This window comes from Natator depressus, chromosome 14 (genome assembly GCF_965152275.1).
Source record: "Natator depressus isolate rNatDep1 chromosome 14, rNatDep2.hap1, whole genome shotgun sequence".
Lineage (NCBI taxonomy): Eukaryota > Metazoa > Chordata > Testudines > Cheloniidae > Natator > Natator depressus.
In genome coordinates this window covers 14,391,682-14,419,112 of record NC_134247.1, presented here as the reverse complement: position 1 = coordinate 14,419,112, position 27,431 = coordinate 14,391,682, and the positions used below count along the sequence as shown (strand labels likewise).

At 48.7% G+C, this 27,431-nt stretch overlaps 1 protein-coding gene across 2 annotated transcripts in view; it reads left to right on the top strand.

The window, feature by feature from the left end:
- Positions 1-27,431, top strand: part of HID1 (HID1 domain containing) — a 47,807-nt gene that overhangs the window by 17,650 nt on the left and 2,726 nt on the right. Inside the window, exons 4-18 of one of the 2 annotated variants that reach the window (XM_074971901.1) lie at positions 3,171-3,284; positions 8,714-8,820; positions 9,838-9,954; positions 11,668-11,890; positions 12,634-12,690; positions 12,799-12,939; positions 13,920-14,010; positions 14,596-14,747; positions 16,084-16,162; positions 16,912-17,076; positions 18,975-19,202; positions 20,442-20,608; positions 26,070-26,150; positions 26,608-26,699; positions 27,156-27,314. In XM_074971901.1, coding sequence (XP_074828002.1) covers positions 3,171-3,284; positions 8,714-8,820; positions 9,838-9,954; positions 11,668-11,890; positions 12,634-12,690; positions 12,799-12,939; positions 13,920-14,010; positions 14,596-14,747; positions 16,084-16,162; positions 16,912-17,076; positions 18,975-19,202; positions 20,442-20,608; positions 26,070-26,150; positions 26,608-26,699; positions 27,156-27,314 — 1,973 coding nt within the window. The remainder of the gene's footprint in view (positions 1-3,170; positions 3,285-8,713; positions 8,821-9,837; positions 9,955-11,667; positions 11,891-12,633; positions 12,691-12,798; positions 12,940-13,919; positions 14,011-14,595; positions 14,748-16,083; positions 16,163-16,911; positions 17,077-18,974; positions 19,203-20,441; positions 20,609-26,069; positions 26,151-26,607; positions 26,700-27,155; positions 27,315-27,431) is intronic. The other variant, XM_074971900.1, reaches the window with a different exon arrangement.

The following is a 27,431-nucleotide window of genomic DNA, read 5'->3' as shown; positions in this document are numbered from 1 at the left end:
CGTAGGCTGATGGGTTTATTGGAGCATTTCAGTCACTTGGGTGTAGCTGTGAGTAAGGGCTTGTTCATACAAGAAAGTTGCTCTGATGTAACCTAATTTGTCAATTTAAACTGATATAGCTAAACAGGTGCAAAAGGCTGTGTGGACCTTCTTATTTCACCTGAAGAGAGGCTTCTTTGGTTTAGCTTAAGTGGATTGGAAACAGGTTCAATTAAAATGGACATATGCCACTCTTAAATCAAAATAAGAGCGTCCCAGGCCTTTTGCGCCTTTTGCAGCGGCTTAACTATATTGTGTTAAAAGCAGATTCCAGTTCTACCAGTGCAACTTAATTGTGTAGAGAAGCCATAAGAGACATGGTCAGTGGCCCATTCATGAACTGAGCTTTCCAGTTTTAAGCTGGGGGTATGGTCTAGTTGTTGGAACCAAGGACTGAGAATTGGATCCTAGCTTCTATTTCTGGCTCTGCTGCTGACTTGTTGTGGAACCTTAGGCAAGTCACTTAACCTCCTGGTATGCCTCTGTTTGTCCCTATCTGTAAAATAGGAATAATAACGTTTCCCTTCATCACAGGGGGAGTCGAGGTAGAATGTTTATGAAGCACTTTGGGATCCTTGGCTGAAGTGCAAAGTATCATTATTACTGTGAATATTGACATGTCAGGAGGGGAGCAGTTACTGTGCCTTGCCCACTTGCTGGTACAGCAGCCGGGTCTTAACGTACCAGAAGCACTGTCCTTGCAGACTCTGCATCCGCAGACTGGTCCTTTTGTGTTCAGCTGCTCCCACCATAAGCTGAGTAGTTCTGCAGTGCTTTTCGTTGAGGTTTAACAGAGGTTGACAAGGGTGGGGGCAGTATTGGTGCAGTCAGATCCTTGCGCTATCTCAGCCTGTCCCTTCTAATCTTTTTTGCCTATAGCCACTTCAGTGGGAAGATCTGGGCAGCAAGAGGAGGCAGGTTTGATGCCCTTTTTCTCTGCTGTGGGTTTGGGCAGGTGTCTGGGGACCCAGTTTCCCCTGTGGGGGCCTGAGTCTGTGTGTGCCGGGTGATTAGATTTGCTTTGGGAAGGACAACACAATGTGCTGTGTGTGGGGATACAGCCAGGCCATTGTTAGGAACTGAATTTGCACCTTATTCAGCAGCTGCCTGGGCCAGCAGTGATTGACCCTAAGCATTCTGGCTTCTTGGGGGGGGAGGGGAGGTATGGCTAGGACTGACTGTGCAGTTGACCTTCTCTTGGCCCATTTGTCCTGTGCTCGTGCCTCATGCACACTCTGTTTGGGCCCCTCCGATGAATCAAGGCCCCTCAATGGTGAATGAACTAACACTGTAGTTTTAGCAGTTCAAACCAATCTAATCTTACCCCGCAGCAGCTGAATAAGGCTGGCCATAGTGTGAGGCAGGAGATCCGTATTCAAGGCCGGCCTGGGACGCCGTGGGGAAGCCAGCAATTTGATCCAGTAGTCATACCTCATCCCCACCTCACCCACTAATTTGGGAACAGCCCCGATGCGCTTCGAAGGGCGGTTCCATCCTCTCAACTGGGGTGGGGAAGAGGAGTTGCTGGGACGCTTGGCCTATTACCAGACAGGACAGAAATGAACGTGTCCCCCACCTATTCGTTGAGGTGAAGGTCACCAACGTGTGGTGGAGAAAGCCCCTTTACCGGGTACTGTCCTCCTGGCCAGACTTGCCCCCTGGAAGGGGCTGTGGTCTGTGTGTGGCTGAGGTCGAAGGGGTGGCAGATGTCAGTTTTTGGATGAGGAAGTGGATGGTAGACCCCAGTTTGCTGGGGTTGTCAGTGGAAGTAGGGAAGATCCCCGGATGAAAGTTCTGGGGGTTGCGGGGAGGGGAGGGGATGGGGAAGGAGGCAGACCACAGTTTTGTGGAAGTGATAAGAGACCCCTGGAGATCTCTTTGGGAGCCAGGGACCTTCCCCAACTTCCAGGGTGGGTGGGACCTACTGGCTTGTTCTATTTTGTCTGAATCACGGCTGCCTGCAGGGCAGATACCCCCAGGGGGGAGATGATTTGTCTGGAAGCCCAGGCTGAGGTGGTGCAGATCATCCTTTTTATATCCCTTTTGAGCTCAAGGCTCCTCTGTTTCATTTCTGATTTCAAAGCTGGAATAGAAGCGTTTCTGCTGATTGCTGGCTCCCCACCCCCGGCCTTGTTCCTGCGTCTGGGATCCTGTTATTGGCCTCCCCAATGTCGCATTAAAAGACGTCAATGCAGTGCAGGCTATTATCTCGCTTCGGCTTGCCTGCTGTTATTTAAGGGCTTTGTGTGCGCACTGACGGGGGCCTGGCTGTCACCGATAAGCTGCCGTTGCGCCTCGCCCCCTCCTGGCAGAAGCCTGGATTTAGTCGTACTGGGGAAGACATGACATCCAGGATGCTCTTTGAATGGCAGGGCTGGCGGCTTACTGGAGACGTTCCCCTGGCAACGGCTGCAGAGGAGTAACCACGTGTGATGCTAGCAGCCGTCTCTGGATAGGTGGAGGTTTGCTTTGAATGCCAGAGAGAGCAAAATCCACTCTACAGGCAGCTGCTCGTTGTGCCATGGCTGACTGAGACGCCCCCCTAGCTGAGTGTTAGGGCCCCTGTCTCCATAGCAGCCCCTCAGTTCTGTTGCCTGCTAGGTGACTCCAATCCCTGCGCCACATTGTACATGATCTGATCACCGCCTGGTCATGGTGGGGTGACTCCTTGCTCCCCTAACAGCTGTGGTCCCTCCTCTAGGTAAATGGTTCCCTTTCCTCCAGCATCTGCATTAACTGGAGCATCCCAAGCAGATGAATAGCTCTCTGATGACTTCTTGTAACCCCCAACAAAGCCCAAAGAGGCAACTCCATGTCCCCCCTACATCTGTAGGCCTTGAGTCCTTCTCCTTCCCACAGCTGTTTGATTGGCCCATCCTCACTGAAACTGCTTCCTCTCCGACTACATCTGCCATCTGCCTGCTCTCAGGGATGGCTTCTCACTCCTCCCTACCATACCTTCCCAACGGGTGGGTTGCCTACCTCTCCATTTTCTCCCCCCACCCCATCTCTCTTTCCTGCCTGCTCTTGGGGAAAATCCTCCTTCCCCTGCTGCCATGTTATATTAATATTACTGTGCACTGACTCTCAAGCTTGGGCTGAGAATATTCTACCGTATTTATCATTTTCAGGGTGATGAAGAGGATGAAAATGCCCGGCCCCTGGCTGAGTCATTGCTCCTGGCAATTGCAGATCTGCTCTTCTGTCCAGATTTCACTGTCCAGAGCCACCGGAAGAGCACTGTGGTAAGCTGGGGGATCTGCTATTTAGCTCCAGGTAGCTGAGCAGGGGGCCTGGCTTTGATTCAGTTTCTAATAAGACAGCCATCTTTTCTCTATACCAGTCCAAATTAGGTTTCCTTCCTGTCCACCTGAGTAAAGCTGGACAGCCCTTCCCTTCCACACGGTGGGTATGAGCTGATGGGATGCAGAGGAAAGGTGCCAAGCTGAAGATCACCCAGTTAAAATTGAGACGGAAGGGATCCTGAGAAATGAGGAAATGGTTCTTAACTAGGCATATCGACCTGGTTACTCTGTGAGGGAGGCAGGACAGAATGCCAGTGTGCTGGTATATAACAGGGATGAATTGCAAAACATGCTGCTCAGTAAAGAGCTCTGAGGAAAACCTAACTGATTTATTGCCCTGTGGCCAGTGGACGTGTTGGTTTGAAATAAGTCTACCCTGGGCAGCATTGTACTGTTAAACAAGAGGAGCTCACACATGACATTGGTGGGAGCCATATAAGAACTTAGATCATGGAGCAACAGCAATGATACAACTGAGCTAGGCCTGAGGTTGAGGCCTCTTCCACTGAAATCCACAAAAAGTCGTAGCGGTCTCCAAATTGGTGAGCAACATCTGGAGCTAAGGGGGGATTATGTTACAAAATCTGAATAGAATTGGATAAGGAGTTCCTGATTCTGCCAACCTAAAAATAGAAATGCTCACCGAGAGGGCCAAATGTCTTCTCGTATCTTTGCCACTTTGTAACAAAAATCCTTCTGAAACGTAAAAGGGCATTTCCTAGGCTTCCCTAGCTGAGATCTAGTGAGCAGCCCCACATTTCTGAAGTTAAATCTGATTTCAAAAGCAACTCCCTTCTTAACTTAGTATTTCCTGGGTTTCTAACGTTTAAAGTGTTATTTGAACTGTAACATTCTTGAAAGGCCACTGATCTGTGCCTGCAACCTTCATTCCACCTCCACAATGTGTTCTGTGTGGCAATAATGCTACTGACCTTCATTGTAAAGCACTTTGACATCTAAAGATGAAAAGCTTTATATAAGAGCTAAGGATGATTATTATTATGTTACCCAGCTGAGGCCATTAGGACTGTGACATTCAAACTTTGCCCCATTGATGTCGGCATTGTCCATCTTGTCAGGAGGCAAATGAATGGAGCAAATTGCAGATGCTGTTATCTTTGATACAGATGAGAGAGCCTGTGGAGATTATTGTTTCATTTGCTAATGTTTGTACAGTGCTTTGAAAACATAAACCACTACATAAGCACTGAGCATTACAAAGCCAGCCTTGCAGTGTGCAGGCATGATCCAAGCAACCTTCATAAATCACATGTAATGCTCCATCCTAATTCAACCATCTCTACCATTAAGATGGAGTCTTACAACCTGGACCTGGAGAATCCATGGACCCTACTGCCACGTTAAAGGGGGATGCAGTTGTGGCTGCGAATTCAGAGCTACCTCTGAAGTAGGATATCAAGGAAAACCAAGACCAAAACTGTATGAGATGGCCTGGGTTGAAAGGGCTCGTGTATCACTTGCTAAGTCATCCTGAAGGGTCTCAGGCTGTTCTGCATAGCTGTAGGCAGCAGAATGGTGCACCCTATGATATGACCTTGCTGTGACTAATGGTGGAGCTGCCGTCTCTGTCCTTCTGCAGTGCTCAGCACTCGCTCCATGGTGTCCATTTGTTGTAAAGGGGGCATTGATTAAAACAACCCCTCATGATAACTTAAAAGATCAACCTGGTGTTGTCCCAGACTAGGAGTTGGCTAGAAGCCCCTGCTAAGCTTCCCAGAGATGGGAATTAATGGAACTGTATACTTCCATGTGGACAAATTACAGTGCTGGGCGGTTCGGTTCTTTGGCATCAGTAACATTTTTTGTAATCTCATTTTCATGGTTCAACTTCTAAAATCAGACTAATCTATGAAATTCCAAATGTTCCTGCCAGGCCCCTCTGGAATTGGAGGTAAATATGAGGCTGAAATAAGGGACTCCTGAGTGGAATGTGAGGTACTGGAGTAATAAAAGCAGCTGGAACCTTGGTGCTATACACTTCCACATGTGGAGCCTGTGCTTCAAAGGTGCTAGACACCAGAAGGTACCACTGACTTTCACTGGAGTTGGGTGTACTCAGAATCTCTTAGAATTAGGCCCTTGGCTCGGAGGCCAATGTTAGACACTGTTGTAATTAGTTGGTCTTAATTTAATTAATTTAATCCCTTAATTTAATTTAAACCTTTTCCACACTTCCTAGATCACAGAAGGTGTTATTACATCATATCTGCCTGGCTTGGTCTGTGCTCACATACTAGATCTTGCTAAGATCCTGTTCCTTCCCCCATTAGACTAGATACGGCAGTCAATTCATTTTCTGGGTCAGTGTCAGTGGAGTGATGAGATTCAAGAGTCTTGATTTTCTAAGAAGCCCTACTCTGAAAAGGGAGGAATTGACTTGCATATCTCTTCATTTTGCCTTGAAGGAGCACCTGAGCAGCTTGTTGCCTCTGACATGCAGCTGGAGGTATCTAATGATGGCTTTTTGAGGAAATATCAGTGTTGTCTAGTAAGGTATAGAACAAATTCTCATGCTCTTGGTCTCTGGATTCAGTACTGCCTGAATGGAGGAATGATGATCTTGTGCCTAAGGCCTGGGCTACGCTGCGGGGGGGGGGGGGGTGTGTGTGTTTCGAACTAAGGCCACGTCTACGCTACCCGCCAGATCGGCGGGTAGTGATCGATCTATTGGGGATCGATCTATCTCGTCTAGTGTAGATGCGATAAATCGATCCCCGATCGCTCTGCCGTCGACTCCGGAACTCCACCACTGCAAGAGGCGGAAGCGGAGTCGATGGGGCCGTCGATCCCGCGCCGCGAGGACGCAAAGTAAGTGATTCTAAGTCGATCTAAGATACGTCAACTTCAGCTATGCTATTCTCGTAGCCGAAGTTGCGTATCTTAGATCGATCCCCACCCCCAGTGTAAACCAGGCCTAAGATACGCAACTTCAGCTATTCTATTCGCGTAGCTGAAGTCAAAGTATCTTAGCTCGACTTACCTGGCCGTCCTCATGGCGGCGAGTCGACCCGCGGCGGCTCCCCTGTCGACTCTGCTTACTCCTTCTGCTGAGGTGGAGTACAGGCATCGATTCGGGGATCGATTTATCTCGTCTAGACGAGACACAATAAATCAATCCCCTGGTCCGGCGGGTAGTGAAGACGTACCCTTTGATGATATAGGTCTGGGAGACAGGGACCTTGGTTCTAGTCCTGGCTCTGCCACAGACCCTTGGACACATCACTCACCCAGATCCACAGCTGGTGTACATCAGCAAAACTCCATTGAAATCAGTGGACCTGCACTCATTTACAGCAGCTGAAGATCCAGGCCTTGTCTGTAAAGTAGGGATAATGTCTATGCCACAGAGGAGCTATAAATTACTGGATGTCTGTAAAGTGTGCTGAGGTCCTCACGTGGAAGGTGCTATAGAAGACTGTGCAATATTGTGTGTCTGCTTCTGCTTGACACTGTGGATGCAGAGGGATAACAGCACTGATCTTCTGCACTCTGGCTGGCTGCATGTTCAGGGGTTAACTCCTGAATTCTCTGCAGATCCATCTTGGAAGTTTTCAGAGTAAGAAAACTCTAAAATTACTAACCTTCCCCTCTTCTCACTGGGTAACAAAGAAAGCCTGTGGCATGAAGGAGGAGATACACTTTAAGCTGCAAGCCAAGTATGTGTGATGATGCAGGAAGTTTCTCTCCTACCTGATTGGCCTGTGATGCCATCACTGAGATCAGAGCTGAGTTGCCTGGTACAGGCTGGGTGAAGAGTAACAATAGCCGGGTGGTCTGATATAGCCGGGTGAGTACCAGCTGGAATAGCTGGCACTACCCCATCGTTACAGATCAACCCCTCCAGAAAATGCAGTCATCCTGGCAAACAAACACTCTTCCATTGTTCCCTCGAGTGGAGATCTTTAGTATCTTGTTCCTTTCACCAGCATGTGTTACAAACCGGGGACAGCATTAACCCAGTGTTAGCACAACTGCAGGGCTCTTTCATTGAGATTGTAACTCAAGTGAGTAGAAGGAGCCTGTCAAGTCTCAGCTCCCTCTTCATAAAGTTGTATTGTCGTAGCAAATGTGCTGCAAGCCTGATGGCCTGGCCTTCAGAGCACCTACAGCTTCCATGAAATTCAAAGGGGTGTATTGGTGCTCTTCGTCTTTGGAAGTCAGATCTTGGGCTGCTCTGTTTTGTTTTAGCCTCTCCCATGTTGAATATTTTTTTCTAAAAACTGCAGTATTTATACCAGGCCCTGCCTGTAAATACAGCAATGTGGAACCCTCCTTTAAAAATATACAGATGAAGGAGCATCAACATCACATCAGACTAGGGTGTATTTGATGACTGCAAAATTCACTGGGAGATGGGGGTTTCCAAAGAACCCATGACTTGCACTTCGTGCTCTACAATAATGACAGTAATGGGGCAATAATATCACTTAAAACATCCCAAAATGTTAAGCAGCAAACAGTGTAGCATGGACTCAGATGAATAGGCAGAAGCTTGAAATAACCCCTGGGGTTTAGGTCCGCACTGGGGCTAAGTAGGGGGAGAATTCTTTATGGCTGGTTGGTTGTCTGTGTGGCCTCTCTCACTGCATATGGCTCCTGTGCTCAACTCCCCAACTGACTGCAGTTTAATCATCAGAGAGCAGGGATGGAATTCTCTCTCTCTCATTCACACGCACACGAGATTGTATGCGCAGGGGATCTCAGGGGAGCTCATGACTGTTGCAGTCCCAGCAGGAGTTGTTGTGAGGGGTCATGCAGGAATCCCGGCAGCAAGTGAGTTCCACTCTCTGTCAGCAGGAGGCACTGAAGGGGTAGTACAGGAGCCGTGGCGGCACGCGGAGCTTGCAGTTGCTCCAGTCCCAGCAGGAGCAGGTGTCTGTGTGCTAGCTTTGTGGGAGCTCGTGGTTGGGAATGAAGGGATGGTGGTGTGATTGCACTTGAACCTCTCCATACGGAGAACAGTCCTGGAGGTGTGGGAGAGAAGGTTGCATAATGGATCACTTGATGATTACCTGTTCTGTTCATTTCCTCTGAAGCACCTGGCATTGGCCACTGTCAGAAGACAGGATGCTGGGATAGATGGACCTTTTGTCTAACTCACTATGGCCGTTCTTATGGGAATCCAGAGTAAATGGAAGCTGGACTGTGCACCGTTTTTTGGGGGGGGGGAGTAGGGGCAAGAGTGTGTTGGGGGGGAAGGGGATAATACGTTGGACAATTAAGAGTAAAGTATGTTTTGACTCATTAACATCATGGCTCCCCCAGTGCGGGCATCTTACAGCATTCCCCAGTGGGCTGTTGACTCAAGCCTCTGCATGCCGGAGCTCTGACCTCTCTCCTCTCCACAGGACACGGCGGAGGATATCCACTCTATTGACAGCTGTGAGTACATCTGGGAGGCTGGGGTGGGCTTTGCTCACTCCCCCCAGCCCAACTACAACCATGATTTAAACCGGTAAGACAGTCCAGAGGTGCAGGGCAGTGTGCTAAGGGTCTGTGTGGTGTGGCCCTGATGGAGATTTTCATGGAGCTGGGATCTGCTCTTTCACTTCCCCAGGTGTCCAAGGTTGTCATTTGCTATAGGCAAGTGGGGCCGTTGTCCCACCAGAGCTCAGTTTGCCCATGCCCTAGACTTTTCATAAGTTTATGTCTTCCACTCCCCCCACCACTCCCCTCTGGGACTCTGCAGGATATGATATAATCACATACAATTTTCTATATGGTGACACAACTTTGCCCGCCCACTTTGTTTGAAATGAAGCCCCTGCCAGTATCTGTGACTCCTGCATGGGTTTGCTCCTTGTTTTGGGGATGCATCTCTTTATTGCTACCTATTATACCAACAGAACTTGCAGTACAGAGCAAGGAAGTACCTAACGGCTGCAAAATACGCTGCCATGTTGGGCTTGCAAGCTCAGATCCTGGGCTCCCCATTGCAGTAGGCGCTGGGAGTGCAGCAGAAGTAATGCACCTGCTTCCTCCTGTTGTGGGAGGAGTGGGAGGAGCATCTTGCATCACTCTGGTGTCCCATTCAACCCCCTACCTCCCACAGCCTGGGTAGCATTGCATGGCTTCGATAGGCCCCCAAGGGAGCCACATTCAGCCTCTGCTGACTGGAATGTGGGGCCTTTGCAGGGAGGGGCTGCTGAGTGACATAAGGCTGTTGAGGGGAGTTGGTGGGGATGCATGGAGGGCAGGGGCAGGTTCTGTTCTGTGCGGTGGGGGTGGTTACCTGGATTCCAGTGTGTTAGCTGCTGGATGGCCCAATTCACCGCAGACCCACCGAGAAGGGTTCTGTGTTGCTGAGGATGAGACTCCTTTAAATGTCTGTTGCTGGTGAGAATGGTAGTTGTGTGTCTGGGGTCTTAAAAGGATGTTTCCAGCTGGCTTGAAAATAGCTGTCCAAGGATGCAACTGAGGACTCTTTACCCAAAGGACTCCAGGACTTGTCTTCCTGCTTTTCCTCTTTCAGGACAGAGCTGCTGAAACTCCTGCTGACGTGTTTCTCAGAGGCCATGTACCTCCCCCCCTCCTCAGACAGCAGCAATGCCAATCCCTGGGTGCAGTTCTTTTGCTCCACAGAGAACAGGTGAGAGGGACAGAGGGCAGGTAGCAGATGTTTTGGAGTGGGGGAAGGGGATGAGTTCTGCTCCTGGCTCATCTCCCCAATACACAGGATAGTTTATGAAGCACAGCAGGCTTAGAATTTGTTCCCCTAGGCTGGACAGATGGTGGCTGTTTTCATGGCACATCCTCATTCTCCATACTTGGCCCACTTTGTCTACCTGACACACAATCGCCAGTGTGAGTTAGGTCAGTATTATCCCTGGGTTACAAGTGGAGAAACTGAGGTACAGAGAGGTGATGTGCCTTGCCCCAGACCCTGGAGGGAGTCTGTTGCAGAGCTGAGTGGGTAGGACTCAAGCATCCTTGGTTCTCAAGCCTGTCTCCAATGAGTAGGCTGTCCTTTTCCCTGCCTTGGTTTCCCACTTCCCCTCTTTGTTAAAATGGGCACCTTGTTAGTTGTAATGAGTACAGTGCCTGGTTTGCTGCATTTCGTTATAGGGGAATGCTGCCCCCTACTGGCTGAGCAATGAATCTCCAGTGTGACTATCAGTCTGCAAAATGACAGTTGGCTGTTTCTCTGACGCTACATTTCACAGGCCTGAGGAGTCCCGCTTCATCCCTCTGTCTCGAGTGATTCAAGAGTCCTGCCATCTTTCTTATGTTTTGTGTGTGTGTTACTTTAATTAGAGAAGGGAGCTGCATTGACAGCCGTGGAGGCTGAAGTCCTTTACTGGGTCACAGAACAGGCAACCCCCAGAGGCAGGATCACCATAAATGTCCAGCATCCAACACCACAGCCCTGACTTGGGAGGCTAGGAATCAGACTGGAGATCAGTTTTCGTGGCCCATTCAATCCTCAGCCTCTGCTGAAATTGACAACCCATTTGTCAAATGGGGGGTGATTTTTGTGATGTACACACTTGTCCCTGGGAACTAGACTGAGACCTTCAAACTCATTCCACATAGGCCTCCAAACAGCCACCCGTAACACCTTCTTATTTGCTGTGGACTTGAGCTGCATTTGAGCCAATAACCCGCTGTAGAGGCGAAAGGCTCAATAGCTCATTGCCAGATCAAGGACTTCAACTGAAAGCCTGCTCTGTCTGTGAGGCCCATATTCTGACTGAATCATAGAATATCAGGATTGGAAGGGACCTCAGGAGGTCATCTAGTCCAACCCCCTGCTCAAAGCAGGACCAATCCCCAGTTTTTGCCCTGGATCCCTAAATGGCCCCCTCAAGGATTGAACTCACAGCCCTGGGTTTAGCAGGCCAATGCTCAAACCACTGAGCTATCCGTGCCCCCGCCCGCCCATGTATACACTGTTATTAAGTGACTCCTCCCCCGCCCCACACACCTGAATATGACTGTGTAGATTCTCAAGCTAAGCTGCTGGTTGTGCTCCACATAGGAAGCCTGCTTCCTTTTGAAAGGGCATTGATTAGGGTATTGAGTGTGCAGGGTAAGTACCTCCTGCGGCCTCTCTCTGAGGCTATGTCTACACTGGCACTGCTGTAGCGCTTCTGGTGAAGACACTCTCCCGTTGGCTTAATAACTCTGGCCTCTGCGAGAGGCAGTAGCTGTGTCGGCGGGAGAAGCTCTCCCACTGACATAGCGCTGTCCACAGCTGTGCTTAGGTTGGTATAATTTTCGTTGCTCGGGGGTGTGGCTCGTAAGTTATACTGAAGCAGTTTGTAGTGTAGACATAGCCTAAGCCTCTGGAGTTCTCTTGCAGGCACGCACTGCCGCTCTTCACCTCACTCTTGAATATCGTCTGTGCTTACGACCCAGTGGGTTATGGGATCCCTTACAACCACCTGCTCTTCTCTGACTACCGGGAGCCCCTCGTGGAGGAGGCGGCCCAGGTGCTGATAGTCACTTTGGACTATGACACCTCCACCAGCTCAAGCCCCTCAGTGGATGGCACCACTACCGGCACCGCCATGGATGACGTGGATGTAAGTTACACCAGGTTCCTCTCTCACCCTTGCTCCCTGTCTCTAGTGTCTTTGCAGCAAATCTTTTTTCTAGGTCTTTCTGATGCTGCCTCCTCTCTACCAAGGGCTTCTCTAGACTCACACTTGTGTCTCGTCCCAGCTAGGACACTCTTTCTCATATCCTACAGTGCAGGTGTGTGGATGGGTAATGCTGGTGAGTGATGCCAGCAGCCTCAAGTCCCTGAAGGTTGCAGTCCTCTCTTTATATACAGCCCAGGCAGTACCGGTCTCCCCACTCTGACCCGAAGAGGCCCTCTTTAAGGCTACAGAGAAGTCCAGTCCCTCCCCACAACCCCGTTTGGCCTTTTTGCTTCTCTCTGGGGCCAACTGAGGTGGGTTTTATGCTGTGGACACTTATCTACAAGGGCCCAGTCTGACGCAGTCCAACCTATTTCCCGTAGGCCACTGAACAGCATCAGGTGGTAATGACTTTGGTCACAGTGGCTGGTAGGTGAAAGTCCCTTATCCTGTTCCCAATCCCTTGAGCCATCCGGTCCCCTGGCATTTAGAAGTGGAAGTATTTGGGTCACTCACTGAGAAGCTGACAATCGGAGAGCTGATGCAGGTGTCGCTAGCCCACGGCTCCAGTTGTTGGTGGTTTGGCTGGTGGTGATGGTGAGCATCCCCTTGCTGTGTGCTTACACTTGGCTTCCCAAGAAAATTCTGTTACTAATACAGAATTCTTAAATTTTCTTTTAATGCAGCCTCCAGGGCCAGACAACCTGTTTGTGAATTATTTGTCTAGGATACACAGAGAGGAGGTAAGGAGTTCCTTCATTAAGACTCTTCCTGATTGATTTCCTGTATATTAGGTTAACCTGTGCCACCGCACATTGGTGTTTCTTTACTCTCTTGGTTGTGTGTCCCAGGACTTCCAGTTCATCCTCAAAGGAGTGGCACATCTGCTTTCCAACCCATTGGTCCAGACCTACCTGCCAAACTCAGCCAAGAAGATCCAATTCCATCAGGAGCTCCTTGTTCTCTTCTGGAAACTCTGCGACTTTAATAAGGTGAAGATAAACTAGCACTGTGTGGGGAGGGAGACAGACATCACGAGTCAGTGTTGGAACCAGGAGGTGGGGATAGGAATGGGAGAGGGGCTTGGTGACCTCGGAATACAGAGAGTTTCTGGGGAGCACCGAGCTTGGGCCCCAAGATGGGTCTTTTTAGACTAATGAAATTTCAAGCATTTAGGGGTGAGCATGTGATGTACGTGGTTGGTTGAGCTGGCCCCTGCTGACAGGGGTGATCACGTGACACAAGAAGCTCTGGCTGTTGCCAGGGGTGATTACATAAACCACAACACTCTGGCTGCACTGGCCTCTGCCCAGCAGTTAGTGGTGACTACATAAACCATGGAGCTCTGGCTGCATTGGTCCCTGATGAGCAGGAAGACGTGAACATGTGACTTATCATGTCGGTCCCTCTGAGGGGTTAACGGTGATCTTATCACAGATGGGCTCTGACTCCTCTGACCAAGGACTAGGGTGAAACCCAGAGCAGTGCGTGAAAAAATTCTAACAAGAATTTTAAAAGGATTAAATCCCCACGAGACGGAAGGGCTGGATTGCTCCCCCAGAAGCAGGACGCATGCAGGCCTGGATGGCTAGGCCTAGCAGAGAGGCTGCCCTGTTCCTTTCCTTTCTCATTACCTGCTTGCTGGGATCAGCGATTAAACAGTCACAGTCATATTTTAAAAAGCAGCCACTGATTTAGATGCCTCAGATTTTGGGTGCTCAGCTTGAGATACATAGAGCCTCCCAAAGGGACCTACAGATCCTCAGTCCCTCTGAAAATCAGGCCCTAGATAACTCAAACTAACAGCCACTTCTGGAAATGCAGGTCTGGGTGTCGGTCTCCTTTTTCTAGCTAGGATGTGAAAGCTTCTTTGACTGACTTGTCAGGCCTGATACCAGGACCTCCTACAGCACAGTTCCTGGAGAAAACAGAACCTGTCTGAGATCATCTTACCTCTTTTCCTCTCTTTCAGAAATTCCTCTTCTTCGTGCTGAAGAGCAGCGATGTGCTTGACATTCTGGTTCCAATCCTCTACTTTCTCAACGACGCCAGAGCAGATCAATGTAAGTTCTATATCCGCAGTTCCAAAGCCTTGGGCTGCAGATTCAACTCTGGAAGGGTGTCCCTGATCTGCTGGGGAGAGAGAGACAGACAGACAGTGGGTCTCACTTCTGCTCTCATGCCCCCCCCCCCCCCCAAGTAAATCAGGAGTTTCTCCACTGAAATTACTATGGTTAAACTGGCATAAGTGAGAGGAGGATGAGGGCAGGTGTCTGCAATTCAGAGACTTTAGGCCTCACACAGGAATTTCATGGAGGAAAAAATGAGTTCATGCGAATCCTTCACTATCCTGGGGTCAACCTCAGAAATGTTCTGGACCCCAGGCTGCTGGAAGCAGGAGAGATTCGTTACCTTCCTCTTCCAGCTCCATTCCTGGAGGCAGCAGGAGTTTCTGCCAATAGGTTGTTTCCTTGCCTTCCTGTGCTACTGTGGGAGATGGAGATAGGGTCCTCCCATGCAGACCCCCTGTGTGGGCAGTTCTGTTACATTGTGGTTTCTCCTTTGGTCTCGCTCTGTTTCTTTTCTATTCTCCCTGCCCTTCCTTCTCCACTGGCCAGCTGGCTTCAGCATTATGCTTCTTTCTGCAGCTCGAGTGGGATTGATGCACATCGGCGTCTTCATCCTATTGCTGCTCAGCGGGGAGCGTAACTTTGGCGTCCGCCTGAACAAGCCGTACTCTGTGCGAGTGCCCATGGACATTCCTGTCTTCACAGGGACGCACGCGGATCTTCTCATCATAGTGAGTATGGCTCTGGCTGGCACTGCCTGCCCCTGCTAGCTCCGGCTTCATCCAGCCACACTTCACCAATCCCCTTCCTGCTTTTACCCTCTGAATGCTGGTACACCCTAGGCTGCCAGCCAGTGAGGAGCTGGAAAGACCCGGGTGCCTGTCACTGAAGTGTCTGGAGCATTAGTGGGATCCTTGCATCTCTTGCAAGGATCATGAGAGGAGAGGTTTTGTTAGAGGATGGTTATTCCAAAGGGCAGGGTACTGGTGTGGAGGTGGACAGGCATCCCAAAGAAGTGGTGGGGTGGGGTGGGGTTAGCACTGCTGGGGCAGAACTGGTCCTTAGGAAAGGGAAGGATGGTCTAGTGTTTTAAAACAAATGATCTGGAACAAGTCATTTCACCTCTCCGTGCCTCAGTTTCCCCAGCTGTAAAAATGGGGACAGTAATACCCACACCACATTGGGCTGTTGCGAGGTTAAATTCACTCATTGATGTGTATGAGCTGCTGAAGTACTGCGGTGCTGAGCACCATAGAAATGCCTGTAAACAAAGCCCATGTACTCTGGCAGCTGGGCCTGAAATCTGCTGCAAAGCCCCATGGTTTCTGTTGTACTTTCTGTAGCAGCTTCAGGTAGAATTAAAAAATGGAGGCCTGTACTGAATGAAATATGAAAATGAATAACGCAATCAGTAAAGTGTCCCCTGTGCTTTTTATTTCATATTAAATTCAATGTACTTTATACTACATCTAAATTATCAGTGGGCTGCAGACTCTTGTGTTGACAGTGCATTACTGTAATGGAGTGAGGTGGGGGGCAAGATGAAGTTTCTCTCAGCTGAGGGGGCAGCTGAGGCTTTTGGCATCTGGGGAGGCATGGGAGTGAGTTTGAGATTGTGGGATAAGTGCATTAACTAGATGTTTCTGCTAAAATTGGCAGCGAAATTGTTAGCTCATATTGATGTTTCAATGCCATCACTGGGTTTCAGGGTTAACACCTTATTGAGATTAATAGGGCAGGTCACACCTCTCTTATTTTAGGTTGTCTCCAGACTTCAGGAAGATGGCACTGCATCAGCTTGCACTCAGTTTCTGTTTTTAATATGCCCTTAACCGTAAGGGCTGGAAATGAGTCTGTATAAATGAAAGCTTAGACTCCTGGAGCACAAGTCTACTGCAAGAGCTGCATTCCATGCCTGTGTAATTGCAGAGTACATGGGCCCTGCCTAGGAATGAATGTTGTCAGGAAGCTATTAGCATGGGGGTGGGACTGGTATTTGTGGGGATAGTTGTTTCAACAGTGCAGCTGTGCTGGCTCTCCCATTGCTCAAGTCCTTCCTTGCTGTAGGTCTTTCACAAGATCATAACCAGCGGGCACCAGCGGCTGCAGCCCCTCTTCGACTGCCTGCTCACCATCATCGTGAATGGTAAGCAGCCCCGACTCGGAGTAAAGCAGCCTCCGGGGGAAGGGTCTGGGTTTTCCTGGTAATTTGAGTGTAGGAATCTAACTGTTGCCTAGGTTTGGTAGCATTGGCTGGTCCAGTTTAACTTGTAGTTAGCATAGAAGGTGGCAGCAATGGTCAGGGCAGGAAGGTGCTGTAGGGGAATTAGCCTGTGCAGCTTTTGGGGTAAAGCCGATCTGGAAGATCCCCACTTCACTGGAGAGCACCTGTGGAAATGGGGCTGGGTGGGAAGAATGCTGGTTGGAGTTGGATGGCTGATGAATTGGACCCCTCCCCTTGCGAGCTTTCCCTGCAGAGGAGGGTGGGAACAAGGTGCCAGAGGGGTAACCTGAACAAGGGCAAAAAGAGCTAAAGGAAGTGCTTGGAATAGGACTGAAGAGGTGTAATACTAACTCTTCTTCAGCAGGTGGCGCCAGTGGTTTTCAGATGAAGATAGCTGGGTCTGAATTGTAGCCAATGATGTCTCTTCTGATGCTTTTTTTAAAAAAATCTATAGAGAGCGTCTCTCTCTCTTCAATTCTATAGGTTTTTAGAGTGATTTCTATAGGACCCTATTGGGCTCATCCCTGTAAAATCCCATGAGACTTGTCAATAAGGAGTATGTGAGCAGATCAATGAGGGCTTACAGTGGGACTTTCTTACGAATTAACCTACTTCCTCTAATCAGTCTTCTCTCTCCACTCTGCCCATTCCTCTCTCTTCCCTTCCCGTAGTGTCTCCCTACCTGAAGTCTCTTTCCATGGTTGCTGCCAACAAGCTGCTGCACCTCCTGGAGGCCTTTTCCACCACCTGGTTCCTCTTCTCCACGGTCCAGAACCACCATCTCATCTTCTTCCTGCTGGAGGTTTTCAATAACATCATCCAGTACCAGTTTGACGGTAAGTAGCTAAAGGTGAGCCAGCCCTGACTTCGTTCTGCTGTCTCAGCCCAAGGAGCCTGGGGAGAAATTTTAGAGAAAATATTGTTCTGAGATACAAACTGTTCACTCTCTTTTGCCCAAGAAAGATGGTGCAGAAACCAGCTAGCAGCGGGCTTGTCTAGATTAGAGAAGTTTGCACCAATGTAGCTACTCTGGTGCCAAGCCCTAATGTAGACACACCACACTGGTGCAAAGTGGGGCTTTGCTAGTTACCAGTGCAAAGAAAAACCCTGTACACACAGGGCCTGAGATGGATGATAGGGTGAGGCAGGATCCCTCCCTTGAAGTGTAAGCCACAAATGATGGGTACAGTGAGTGTGTGTGAGGGGGGGTGGGAATACCCAGAAACATGGCTTAGTGATGGACTCAAACTGCTTAAATTGTTCAGCTTTGTAGAGGAAGGAGGAAAGCAGCCTCTCACTTTTTTGTATAATTTTTAAATGTGCCTCCTAGCTTTGCAGCTCTGGGTGTTTGAAATGTTCCTCAGTTAGAGGAGAAACTCCTCATTGCTTGGAGGAGGTTGAATATTTACTGAACGAGTTCCAGCCCTGTCCACCATTCTGACTTGTGCAGAAATGGAATGGTATCTGATAGCCTCCTAGGGGCTCCTGGACTCTCCTGTTCGGAGATAGTGCAGTGATTTCAAAAATAAAAAAGAACTGGAAAAGGGAGCTCCATTTTTCTTCAAGTGACTGCTTTAACTGATGGAGTTGTGCCCTTTTACAGTGCTTTGTGATGGGTAAAAACAGTCCACGATGAGGAAGTAGGTGTATGTGTGTGGGATTTTTTTTGAGTTGTTTTATTTTCTCCTTAGGAATATCATGCATTTTGACTCGGTCTTCCCTGTGGGGTTTGTTTGTTTGTTTGTTTGTTTGTTTGTTTGTTTGTTTTTTGGAGGTCACATGTTGTGAGCTCTTAATCAAAGAGGGAGGGATGTGGAGTTATTAACAAAGACATCCTTTCTCCAAAATGTTAACTAGGCACTTGAATTAAATATGTGTTAACAGAAAACAGTTTTAAACAGTCTGACTAAAAATCCCTTCTGCTCTCAGTTACTAAAATGTCACTTTCTTGACTCTTGTGATATTTCACTAGTTCTCCAATCATCACAGTGAAGGTAAATATCGTGTCATGGTTATTTTTAGTAAAAGTCATGGACAGGTCATGGGCAATAAACAAAAATTCATGGAAACCCATGATCTGTCTGTGACTTTTACTAAAAATAATGGAAAGGAGTCTGAGGGGGGATGACTGAAGCCTGAGCCCAGTGCAGGGAAGAGAGCCCGAGCCCTGTTGCAGTGAGTCCAGCACCAACTGCCACAGTGGCTGACGGCTCTGAGGTCCCTGCTGCAGCCCCAGCAGCTGACAGCTCTGGGGTCCCCACTGCAGCCCTAGTGGTTGATGGCTCCGCAGTCCCCACAGCTGCTCAGCGCTCCGGATGTCCCCATGCCTGCCCACGGCGGCTGGGAGCTCCAGGTGCCCCCCACCAACTGACAGCTCCAGCCCCACCACCCTGGGGCTGAAGCTAAAAATGTCTCAGAGGTCTCTGGAAGTCACGGAATCCATGATCTCCATGACATAACCTTATCATTAATCATAGTGTCTTCCAGCCTAGACAGGACCTGAATTTCTCAGATCTTTATATGTCATAAAGGAGCACAAAGGGTGCAAGTCCAGTTTTCCCCTTGTGCAGGTTGCTTTTGTTGGTGGAGGTGAGGCTTTCTGAACTGCCAGGTGCCCTGCTAATGCATGTTGGTTTACTGTGTTCCCTTTGGGATGCCCAGGTTCCTGGTGGTAGATCATGTTAGAGATCTTGGAACCTTTTCTCTCTGCTCATTTTGTTGCTATGATTCCCAGGGAACTCCAACTTGGTCTACGCCATCATCCGCAAGCGGAACGTGTTTCACCAGCTGGCCAACTTGCCCACGGATGCTCAGTCCATCCAGAAAGCTCTGCAGCGCAAGAAGAAGACTCCAGAGCCCATTTCTCGCACCAACTCGCAGGACGGGCTCTCCATGGAAGGGTCCCGCCCTGCTGCTCCTGCTGAGCCAGGGACACTGAAGACTAGTCTGGTGGCAACTCCAGGTCAGCCTTGGCTAACTTTTACAGTGGAGGTTTGGTGAGGAGGGCCTGGAGGCCTTCTCTACAAGATGTGGCCAGGACTCAGCCTTTGCCTGGGTTTTGGAAAAGTCTAAGGGCTTGTCTATAGGAGCAAGTTACACCAGTGTAACTGTATTGGTTTAAAAATGATTAACATCTGCTCAATGTGCAGCAGCAGTCAAAAAAGCTAAGTGAATGCTGGAAATCATCAAGAAAGGAATAGATAATAAGACAGAAAATATCATATTGCCTTTATATAAATCCCTAGTACGCCCCCATCTTAAATACTGCAATCAGATATGGTCTCCCCATCTCAGAAAAGATATATTGGAATTGGAAAAGGTTCAGAAAAGGGCAACAAAAATTATTAGAGGTATGGAATAGCTTCCATATGAGGAGAGATTAATAAGATGGGGACTTTTCAGCTAGGAAAAGAGAGGACTAAGAGGGGATATGATAGAGGTCTATAAAATCATGACTGGTGTGGAGAAAGTAAATAAGGAAATGTGATTGAAATGAATAGGCAGCAGATTTAAAACAAACAAAAGGAAGTATTTCTTCACACAATGCACAGTCAACCTGTGGAACTCCTTGCCAGAATATGTTGTGAAGGCCAAGACCATAACAGGGTTCAAAAAAGCACTGGATAAATTCATGGAGGATAGGTCCATCAATGGCTATTAGCCAGGATGGGCAGGGATGGTGTACCTAGCCTCTGTTTGCCAGAAGCTGAGAATGGGTGACAGGGAATGGATCACTTGATGATTACCTGTTCTGTTCATTCCCTCTGAAGCAACTGGCATTGATCACTGTCGGAAGACAGGATACTGGGCTAGATGGACCTTTGGTCTGACCCAGTATGGCCATTCTTATGTTCTAATGGACACTTTTTTCTCAGGGTAAGAAAGGCTTGATGCAGTTTAGCCTAAGTCACTTAGGAACAGGTTTAACTAAACTGAAATAAGCCTCTCTTAGGCTGAACGAATAGGCTCCACACAGCCTTGGGCCCCAGTTTATTGGTTTGGATTCACGCCTGTTGTTATACCAGTGACTCTCGCTCCTGTAGATACAGTCACTCCTTTGCCTATATCGGGTGGGGGTTAGGGCAAAGGGAGAGCATTTCAGATGGAAACAGAAGTGCAGGGAATTTGTTTTTGTAGGACCTAAAGGATAGGCCACTTCAGAGCTCTTGCTTAGACTTTCTAACTCTCCCTCTGAATTCAGGCATTGACAAGCTCACAGAGAAATCGCAGGTATCGGAAGACGGGACCATGCGCTCCCTAGAGCCAGAGTCTTCACGGTCTCCTTCGGAGGGTAGCCCGGCTGTGGTTGTTAGTGACCCAGAGTCCTGGAGCGGGGTAAGGCCCTGTGCTCCTCTCCTGCATGGAAAGGTCTGTAAAACAGCACTGAATGGGCGAAAGTCTATGAACCCCGAAGGAGAGGCCCTGACAGGACGGCCTTCATCCAAGTGTATGGTCCTAAGGCAGATTGCAAAGCAGTAGAATTTAAAACCACCCGTAGCCCAAGGACACTGTGGCATAGAAGCTGCCAGCCTTGCCTTCTCTCCTTGCAGGGCTTGACTGAGACTTTCATCTAAAGCAGCAGCAGTTCCACTGTTTGTGCTAAGGAGACGCTTCACGCTCTGTGAATCACCGTAGTGCTTGCCTCCCAGGCCTTTGTCACAGTGTCGGCCTGCTACTTTCCCATCAAGAACCCACCAAGCTGCACTATTCCAGTTCCAGCAGAGCCAGTCTGCTCTTTTATTGCATGCCATTAATTGTTCAGCCAGCCCTTTCCATGCAATACTGCAAGCCCTGAGGCTCTTTCTCAGGGCACACCTCGTGTGCTGTCATATGGGCCCTCTCCCTGATAGGGAAGGCATGTTTATGGACATGGCTCTGCTTAAGCACTCGTTCCTAGAGCGGGAAATTCTTCTGATGTTTGTTATAATCTTTCATTTTATTTTTCAGGAATTTCTTGCTATTTCATTTTATCCTGGCGTCCTGGCCCCTGGGGGTGTGAGGCGCTGTGGGGGTTGAGGTGTAGAGCAAACCACCCCACACTCGTGCTGTAGTGGCAGTTCCTGTCCTGCAGGGCTGGGGCTGGCAACCCACTCTCTGTGGTGTGACCTGGCAGGGCCACGTTGCCGCGCCTGGAGCAGGGAGCCGGGCCCAGCCCCACGGACCAGAGCTACACAGCCGCTGCAGTGGAGTTTTTGTTTTATGTTATTGGAATAGTTTTTCATTTTATTTTGTGTTATTTTGCATTTGTGAAAAACATGGTGCTCTTATTCATTATCCACCATGGTGTTTTGCTTCCCTATGGACATTGCACCTCCGGCAACTGGAGGGCAAGACTATCCCTTGTACAATATGTGAGCTTTCCTCAGCTTCTTTTCTGGGTTCCCCGAGCCTTGTTTGGAATGGCTGGTCAATCGCACCTATATAAATTCACCCAGTGTAGAACAGAAGTGGGCAGGGGGCAGTGGCTTGGTTTGGTATGTATGTGTTGGAACCTGCCTAGAGCGAACCTGGTTAAGGTAAAATTCCATCTGCAGTGAAATTAGCATTTGTATTAGTACCTAAGAGCCCTAGTCACAGACCCGTAGCCCTGGATTGTCTCAGCATTGTAATGTGCAGGTTGCTCTTTCAAACATAGGCAACCTCTGCGTAGAGTGAAGCTGCCAAGGCTGATCTCAGCTCTCATTTAAAACAAATCCAGTTTCTTCCCTTTTCCCTTGAGAAATGTAAACTGCTTTCTTGGTTTGAAAGTTTGTCACAGATTTCCCTTTAAGATCACAGGTTATTCATGGCCCTTGTCCCCTCATCCCCCTGGCTGCCTGCGACTTTGAGATGTGTGAAACCTTCCAACATGGGCACCTTGATGGTTGCATAGGACCCAGTCCAATGACCATCATGGGGAGCTCAGGCTAGGCTGCTGCTTATTTGCACTTGGGCTGCCACAAATTCCCTGTCCCTTGCCAGCTGGCTGCCTACAGCTGAACAACTCATACAACTCATACATCACTCACACATTATCTTTGAAAACTCATGGCGATTGGGGGAAGTCAAGGCCGACTGGAAAAAGGTTAATGTAGTGCCCATCTTTAAAAAAGGGAAGAAGGAGGATCCTAGGAACTACAGGCCAGTCAGCCTCACCTCAGTCCCTGGAAAAATCATGGAGCAGGTCCTCAAGGAATCAATTCTGAAGCACTTAGGGGAGAGGAAAGTGATCAGGAACAGTCAGCATGGATTCACCAAGGGCAAGTCTTGCCTGACTAATCTAATTGCCTTCTATGACGAGATAACTGGCTCTGTGGATGAGGGGAAAGCAGTGGACGTGTTGTTCCTTGACTTTAGCAAAGCTTTTGACACGGTCTCCCACAGTATTCTTGCCAGCAAGTTAAAGAAGTATGGGCTGGATGAATGGACTATAAGGTGGATAGAAAGTTGGCTAGATTGTCGGGCTCAACGGGTAGTGATCAATGGCTCCATGTCTAGTTGGCAGCCAGTATCAAGTGGAGTGCCCCAAGGGTCGGTCCTCGGGCCAGTTTTGTTCAATATCTTCATAAATGATCTGGAGGATGGTGTGGATTGCACCCTCAGCAAGTTTGCAGATGACACTAAACTGGGAGGAGAGGTAGATATGCTGGAGGGTAGGGATAGGATACAGAGGGACCTAGACAAATTAGAGGATTGGGCCAAAAGAAATCTGATGAGGTTCAACAAGGACAAGTGCAGAGTCCTGCACTTAGGACGGAAGAATCCCATGCACTGCTACAGACTAGGGACCGAATGGCATGGCAGCAGTTCTGCAGAAAAGGACCTAGGGGTTACAGTGGACGAGAAGCTGGATATGAGTCAACAGTGTGCCCTTGTTGCCAAGAAGGCCAATGGCATTTTGGGATGTATAAGTAGGGGCATTGCCAGCAGATCGAGGGACGTGATCGTTCCCCTCTGTTCGACATTGGTGAGGCCTCATCTGGAGTAGTGTGTCCAGTTTTGGGCCCCACACTACAAGAAGGATGTGGAAAAATTGGAAAGAGTCCAGCAGAGGGCAACAAAAATGATTAGGGGACTGGAACACATGACTTATGAGGAGAGGCTGAGGGAACTGGGATTGTTTAGTCTGCGGAAGAGAAGAATGAGGGGGGATTTGATAGCTGCTTTCAACTACCTGAAAGGGGGTTCCAAAGAGGATGGATCTAGACTGTTCTCAGTGGTAGCAGATGACAGAATGAGGAGTAATGGTCTCAAGTTGCAGTGGGGGAGGTTTAGGTTGGATATTAGGAAAAACTTTTTCACTAGGAGGGTGGTGAAACACTGGAATGCGTTACCTAGGGAGGTGGTGGAATCTCCTTCCTTAGAAGTTTTTAAGGTCAGGCTTGACAAAGCCCTGGCTGGGATGATTTAGTTGGGGATTGGTTCTGCTTTGAGCAGGGGGTTGGACTAGATGACCTCCTGAGGTCCCTTCCAACCCTGATATTCTGTGATTCTATGATCACAAGATTTAGCAGCTCAAAGGCACTGTTGAGGTCTAATGCACTGAGCAAGGGACCCCATCTCCTCTAATGACTCTCTCTGTGGCTTTAGTTATACACGGGCTTAGGTGGTCTGATCACGTGGCTGAAAAGGCAGGACTGAGGCCATGGAGCCCAATCTTGCAGACACCTACACATGCGAGTAACTATGTGCATGAATCCAACGGGACTACTTGCATACCTTACTGTTTGGCCCAGTCCGGGCAACGCTTGACTTGATGAGATGAGCAGCAAAACCTAGGGAGTGGTGGGGTGAGGAAGGGTCAGGGTTATAATAGTACAGTCACATGGTACTTCAGTTTAGGCACATGCCCGTCTCCATGGATCCACATTGATCTAGTTGGTTCAGACCATCTAAACAAGTGAGCAGGGAACACTTGCGTAAATCATGTCCCTTTTCTAAACTGGCTGTTTCCACACCCTCCCCCCCCCCCCCAGACCCTTAGCCCAGTAGTGTGAAGTTCAATCTCCTGCCCACGCTAACTGAGTTAAAACATTCCATTGAGCTTACTGCATGATCTCCTTTTATCAGTGGGAACCATTTCGAAAGCATCTTTGTTTAACATATTGTAGCATAATTCCATCCAACGTACCCTAAACATGTCAGCAGCCAGCCAGCTGCTAGGCGATGGCAGGAAGTGGGGAAGGACTATGAGAGAGAGAGAGAAAGAGGAAGGGGGTCAGGGCGGGTCTGCTAAAACAGGTATTTTTATGAATTTATTTTTAGAAGCTTAGTTGAAACAGGATACTGAAGCTGAACCATAAGGATGTTATAACTGCAAACATTGCAAAACCGCCTTATCATTCAGATGTTGAATAGACCAGAATAAATAGAATTCCAGAGAATTGAGATTCCCCCCACTTGTTTTCCTGACCCCCTCATCCTATAAGTGTGGTGCTGGTTTTGGCCCTGAGTCACCAGGTTACTTAAGTAAGTACCTGTCTTTAAGCACGAGTAGTTCCATTGGAGTCAGCAGGACAAATCATAGAATATCAGGATTGGAAGAGACCTCAGGAGGTCATCTAGACGCCCTGCTCAAAGCAGGATCAATCCCCAATTTTTGCCCCAGATCCCTAAATGGCCCCCTCAAGGATTGAGCTCACAACCCTGGGTTTAGCAGGCCAATGCTCAAACCACTGAGCTATCCCTCCCCCCAAAATCAAGGCCTGCATCTGCCAGGGTTCTGTGGAATAAGCTCTGTGCATGGTCACATGCCTATGGAGGATCAGCGATATTCCTTCTGCCCAGCAGCAGAAATGAACCATTCCTAAGTACCGGCACTTCTGTGATTCTGGTTGTGAAGATGACCTGCAGGAACTCACACAGAGCTGGTTTACTGCCTCTGCGAGTATAGATGAGACAATGACCTTAGGAAGTGAGAACTGGTTTCATTAAACTCAATGGGGAGTGTTGACGCTAAGCCCTAATAATGACAATATAAAGGTGACTTACAAGGGAAATTTGGGCTCCTTTTTACCCTGTACAAAGAAGGCCTGAAATAATTTTATAAAGGGGTATTTTTCCAGCTTTTTGAATGAGAAATATTCAGGTCTAGTCTTCTAGGAAAACATGGCAGACTCTGAGTGACCACAGAACTAGGAGGATTATGACAGCACTAGTCTCGAAGGTGTAAAACCAGAGTAGTTGAGAGGGGAAGAGGTTTGTAATCAGACTATTTAAAACTCTTTGGCCAAGGCTCTCCAAAGTGATTTTTAGGGCCTATGTTTTGATTTCTCTCTTAAGACACCCTAAAGAGGCCTGGCTTGTTTTTCACAAAGTGCTGCTCACCCAGTCTCAGAAAATTGAGCCTTGTTAAGGTGTCTCAAGTTGGGCACCAAAAAATGGCAACACCCATAAATCGCTAGTCGCTTTGGAAAGCCTTGGCTTCTCTTTTGTTTGTTTAATCCCTGTATGACTCAGACCTTCTTTCCGTATCAGAAAGAAGCAAAACACAGGCCCAAACTCACTTTTCCCCGTCACATAGGTTCCCTTTAACTATTCCACTGCTCATGGGCTTAGTAGCAACATCAGGGTTTGTGTCCAGAGTTGTAACCTTGCCACTTCCTCATGCAATTTGACCCCTGGCTAATCTCTCTTTGAACGCAGGCCATTTCACAGTTAAAGGCTAGTGCATTAGACCGAACAGCGGGTAATGAAATGCTGGTGGTGTTACCTTTTCCCTGGGGACCTGGCCAGGCTGCTTTGCATAGTGATTCTCCGGGGTGGCCAGGAGGAAGAGACGGTGTTCAGCAGAAAACAGATACTGCTAACTATTCCATGCTCATGCTGACTCTGATTGTATTATTAATAGGAGGCATCGCAGCCCAAACGGGATCGAAGGCGTTTGTCCAGTGCATCCTTGAGTGGGCAGTGGACGCCGACTTCTGACTGGGTGAGAGGAGCCGCAACAGGGGAAATACCTGAGGAAGGATTGGGATAGAATTCCTGTTTCTGAAGCTGGGATGTCCCAGCTGTGCTGAGAATAGTGCTGCAGATGAATCTCTCTGCAGCGATTTCCACTGATTTGGGGCCTGATCCAAAGCCAGGGGAATGACTCCCATAGAGTGAGCTTTAGGTCAGGCCATTGGTGCATATCCAGGCTTCTGTACTAATGTGATAGGCCTTAGAGAGAGACCCTAACTATGGACAGATCCCTCTCCAGAGATTCCCACTGACTTGCCGTTTATCCCACTAGATACACATCCCTCTTCAGGGACTTCCAAATCTGAATACTCAACATACTGTAAGCAGAGATACTTGAATTGCTAAGCACTAACATAACCTGTGAGCTGTTCAGACCCTTCTCCATGAGGCACTCATCTCCTTTGGGGGGGCGTTTGCACCCACAGGTGCTGTCTTGGAAATCGAAGCTGCCTCTGCAGACAATCATGCGGCTCTTACAAGTGCTGGTTCCCCAGGTGGAGAAGATCTGCATTGATAAGTAAGTGTGTTGTGTTCTGGGAGGTTGCAGGGTTTTGAGTGGAGGCTGGTAGTGAGAGGCTAAAGGATATGCTGTCATCTGGGAGACAATCTAGGATTTTACCAGGGATGGACTCAAGTGCGTGCTTAAAGCCCAGGAAATCAGGCCACTAATTCAAATTCATCTATTTGTTTACTTTTGTGGTGTGTTCAGCTATATTTACAACTCCAGCAGATACCTGGAGCTAGACTCTCCCCAAGCTTACTGTTTATCTCGTCACTTACATAATCTCCTCTTTTCAGTGGGAGCAGCTCAGGAGTCAAGTCACGGGCTGTGTGTATCTGTCCAAACATGGCATGTATGTGTTTGCCTGGGTCAGTACTTTCTGCTGCAGTAGATTCCACAAACGGCAACTGACGATGTCCTGGATGCTCACATTCTCTCTCTCTCTCTCTCTCTCTCTCTCTCTCTCTGCAGGGGCCTCACAGATGAATCTGAAATCCTCAAGTTCTTGCAGCATGGAACTCTAGTGGGACTGTTACCTGTCCCTCACCCCATCCTGATCCGCAAGTACCAGGCTAACTCGGGCACTGCCATGTGGTTCCGAACCTACATGTGGGGAGTTATTTATTTAAGGTAAACCAGCTAGATGCACTCTAAGCCTGTCTTTTCCTAGCAATAGCAAGGTTTCGGTGCAAATCCCTAGTCTGTAGAGCAGCCAGCTCTAGACCCTCCCTCCCTTAGTCGGTGTAG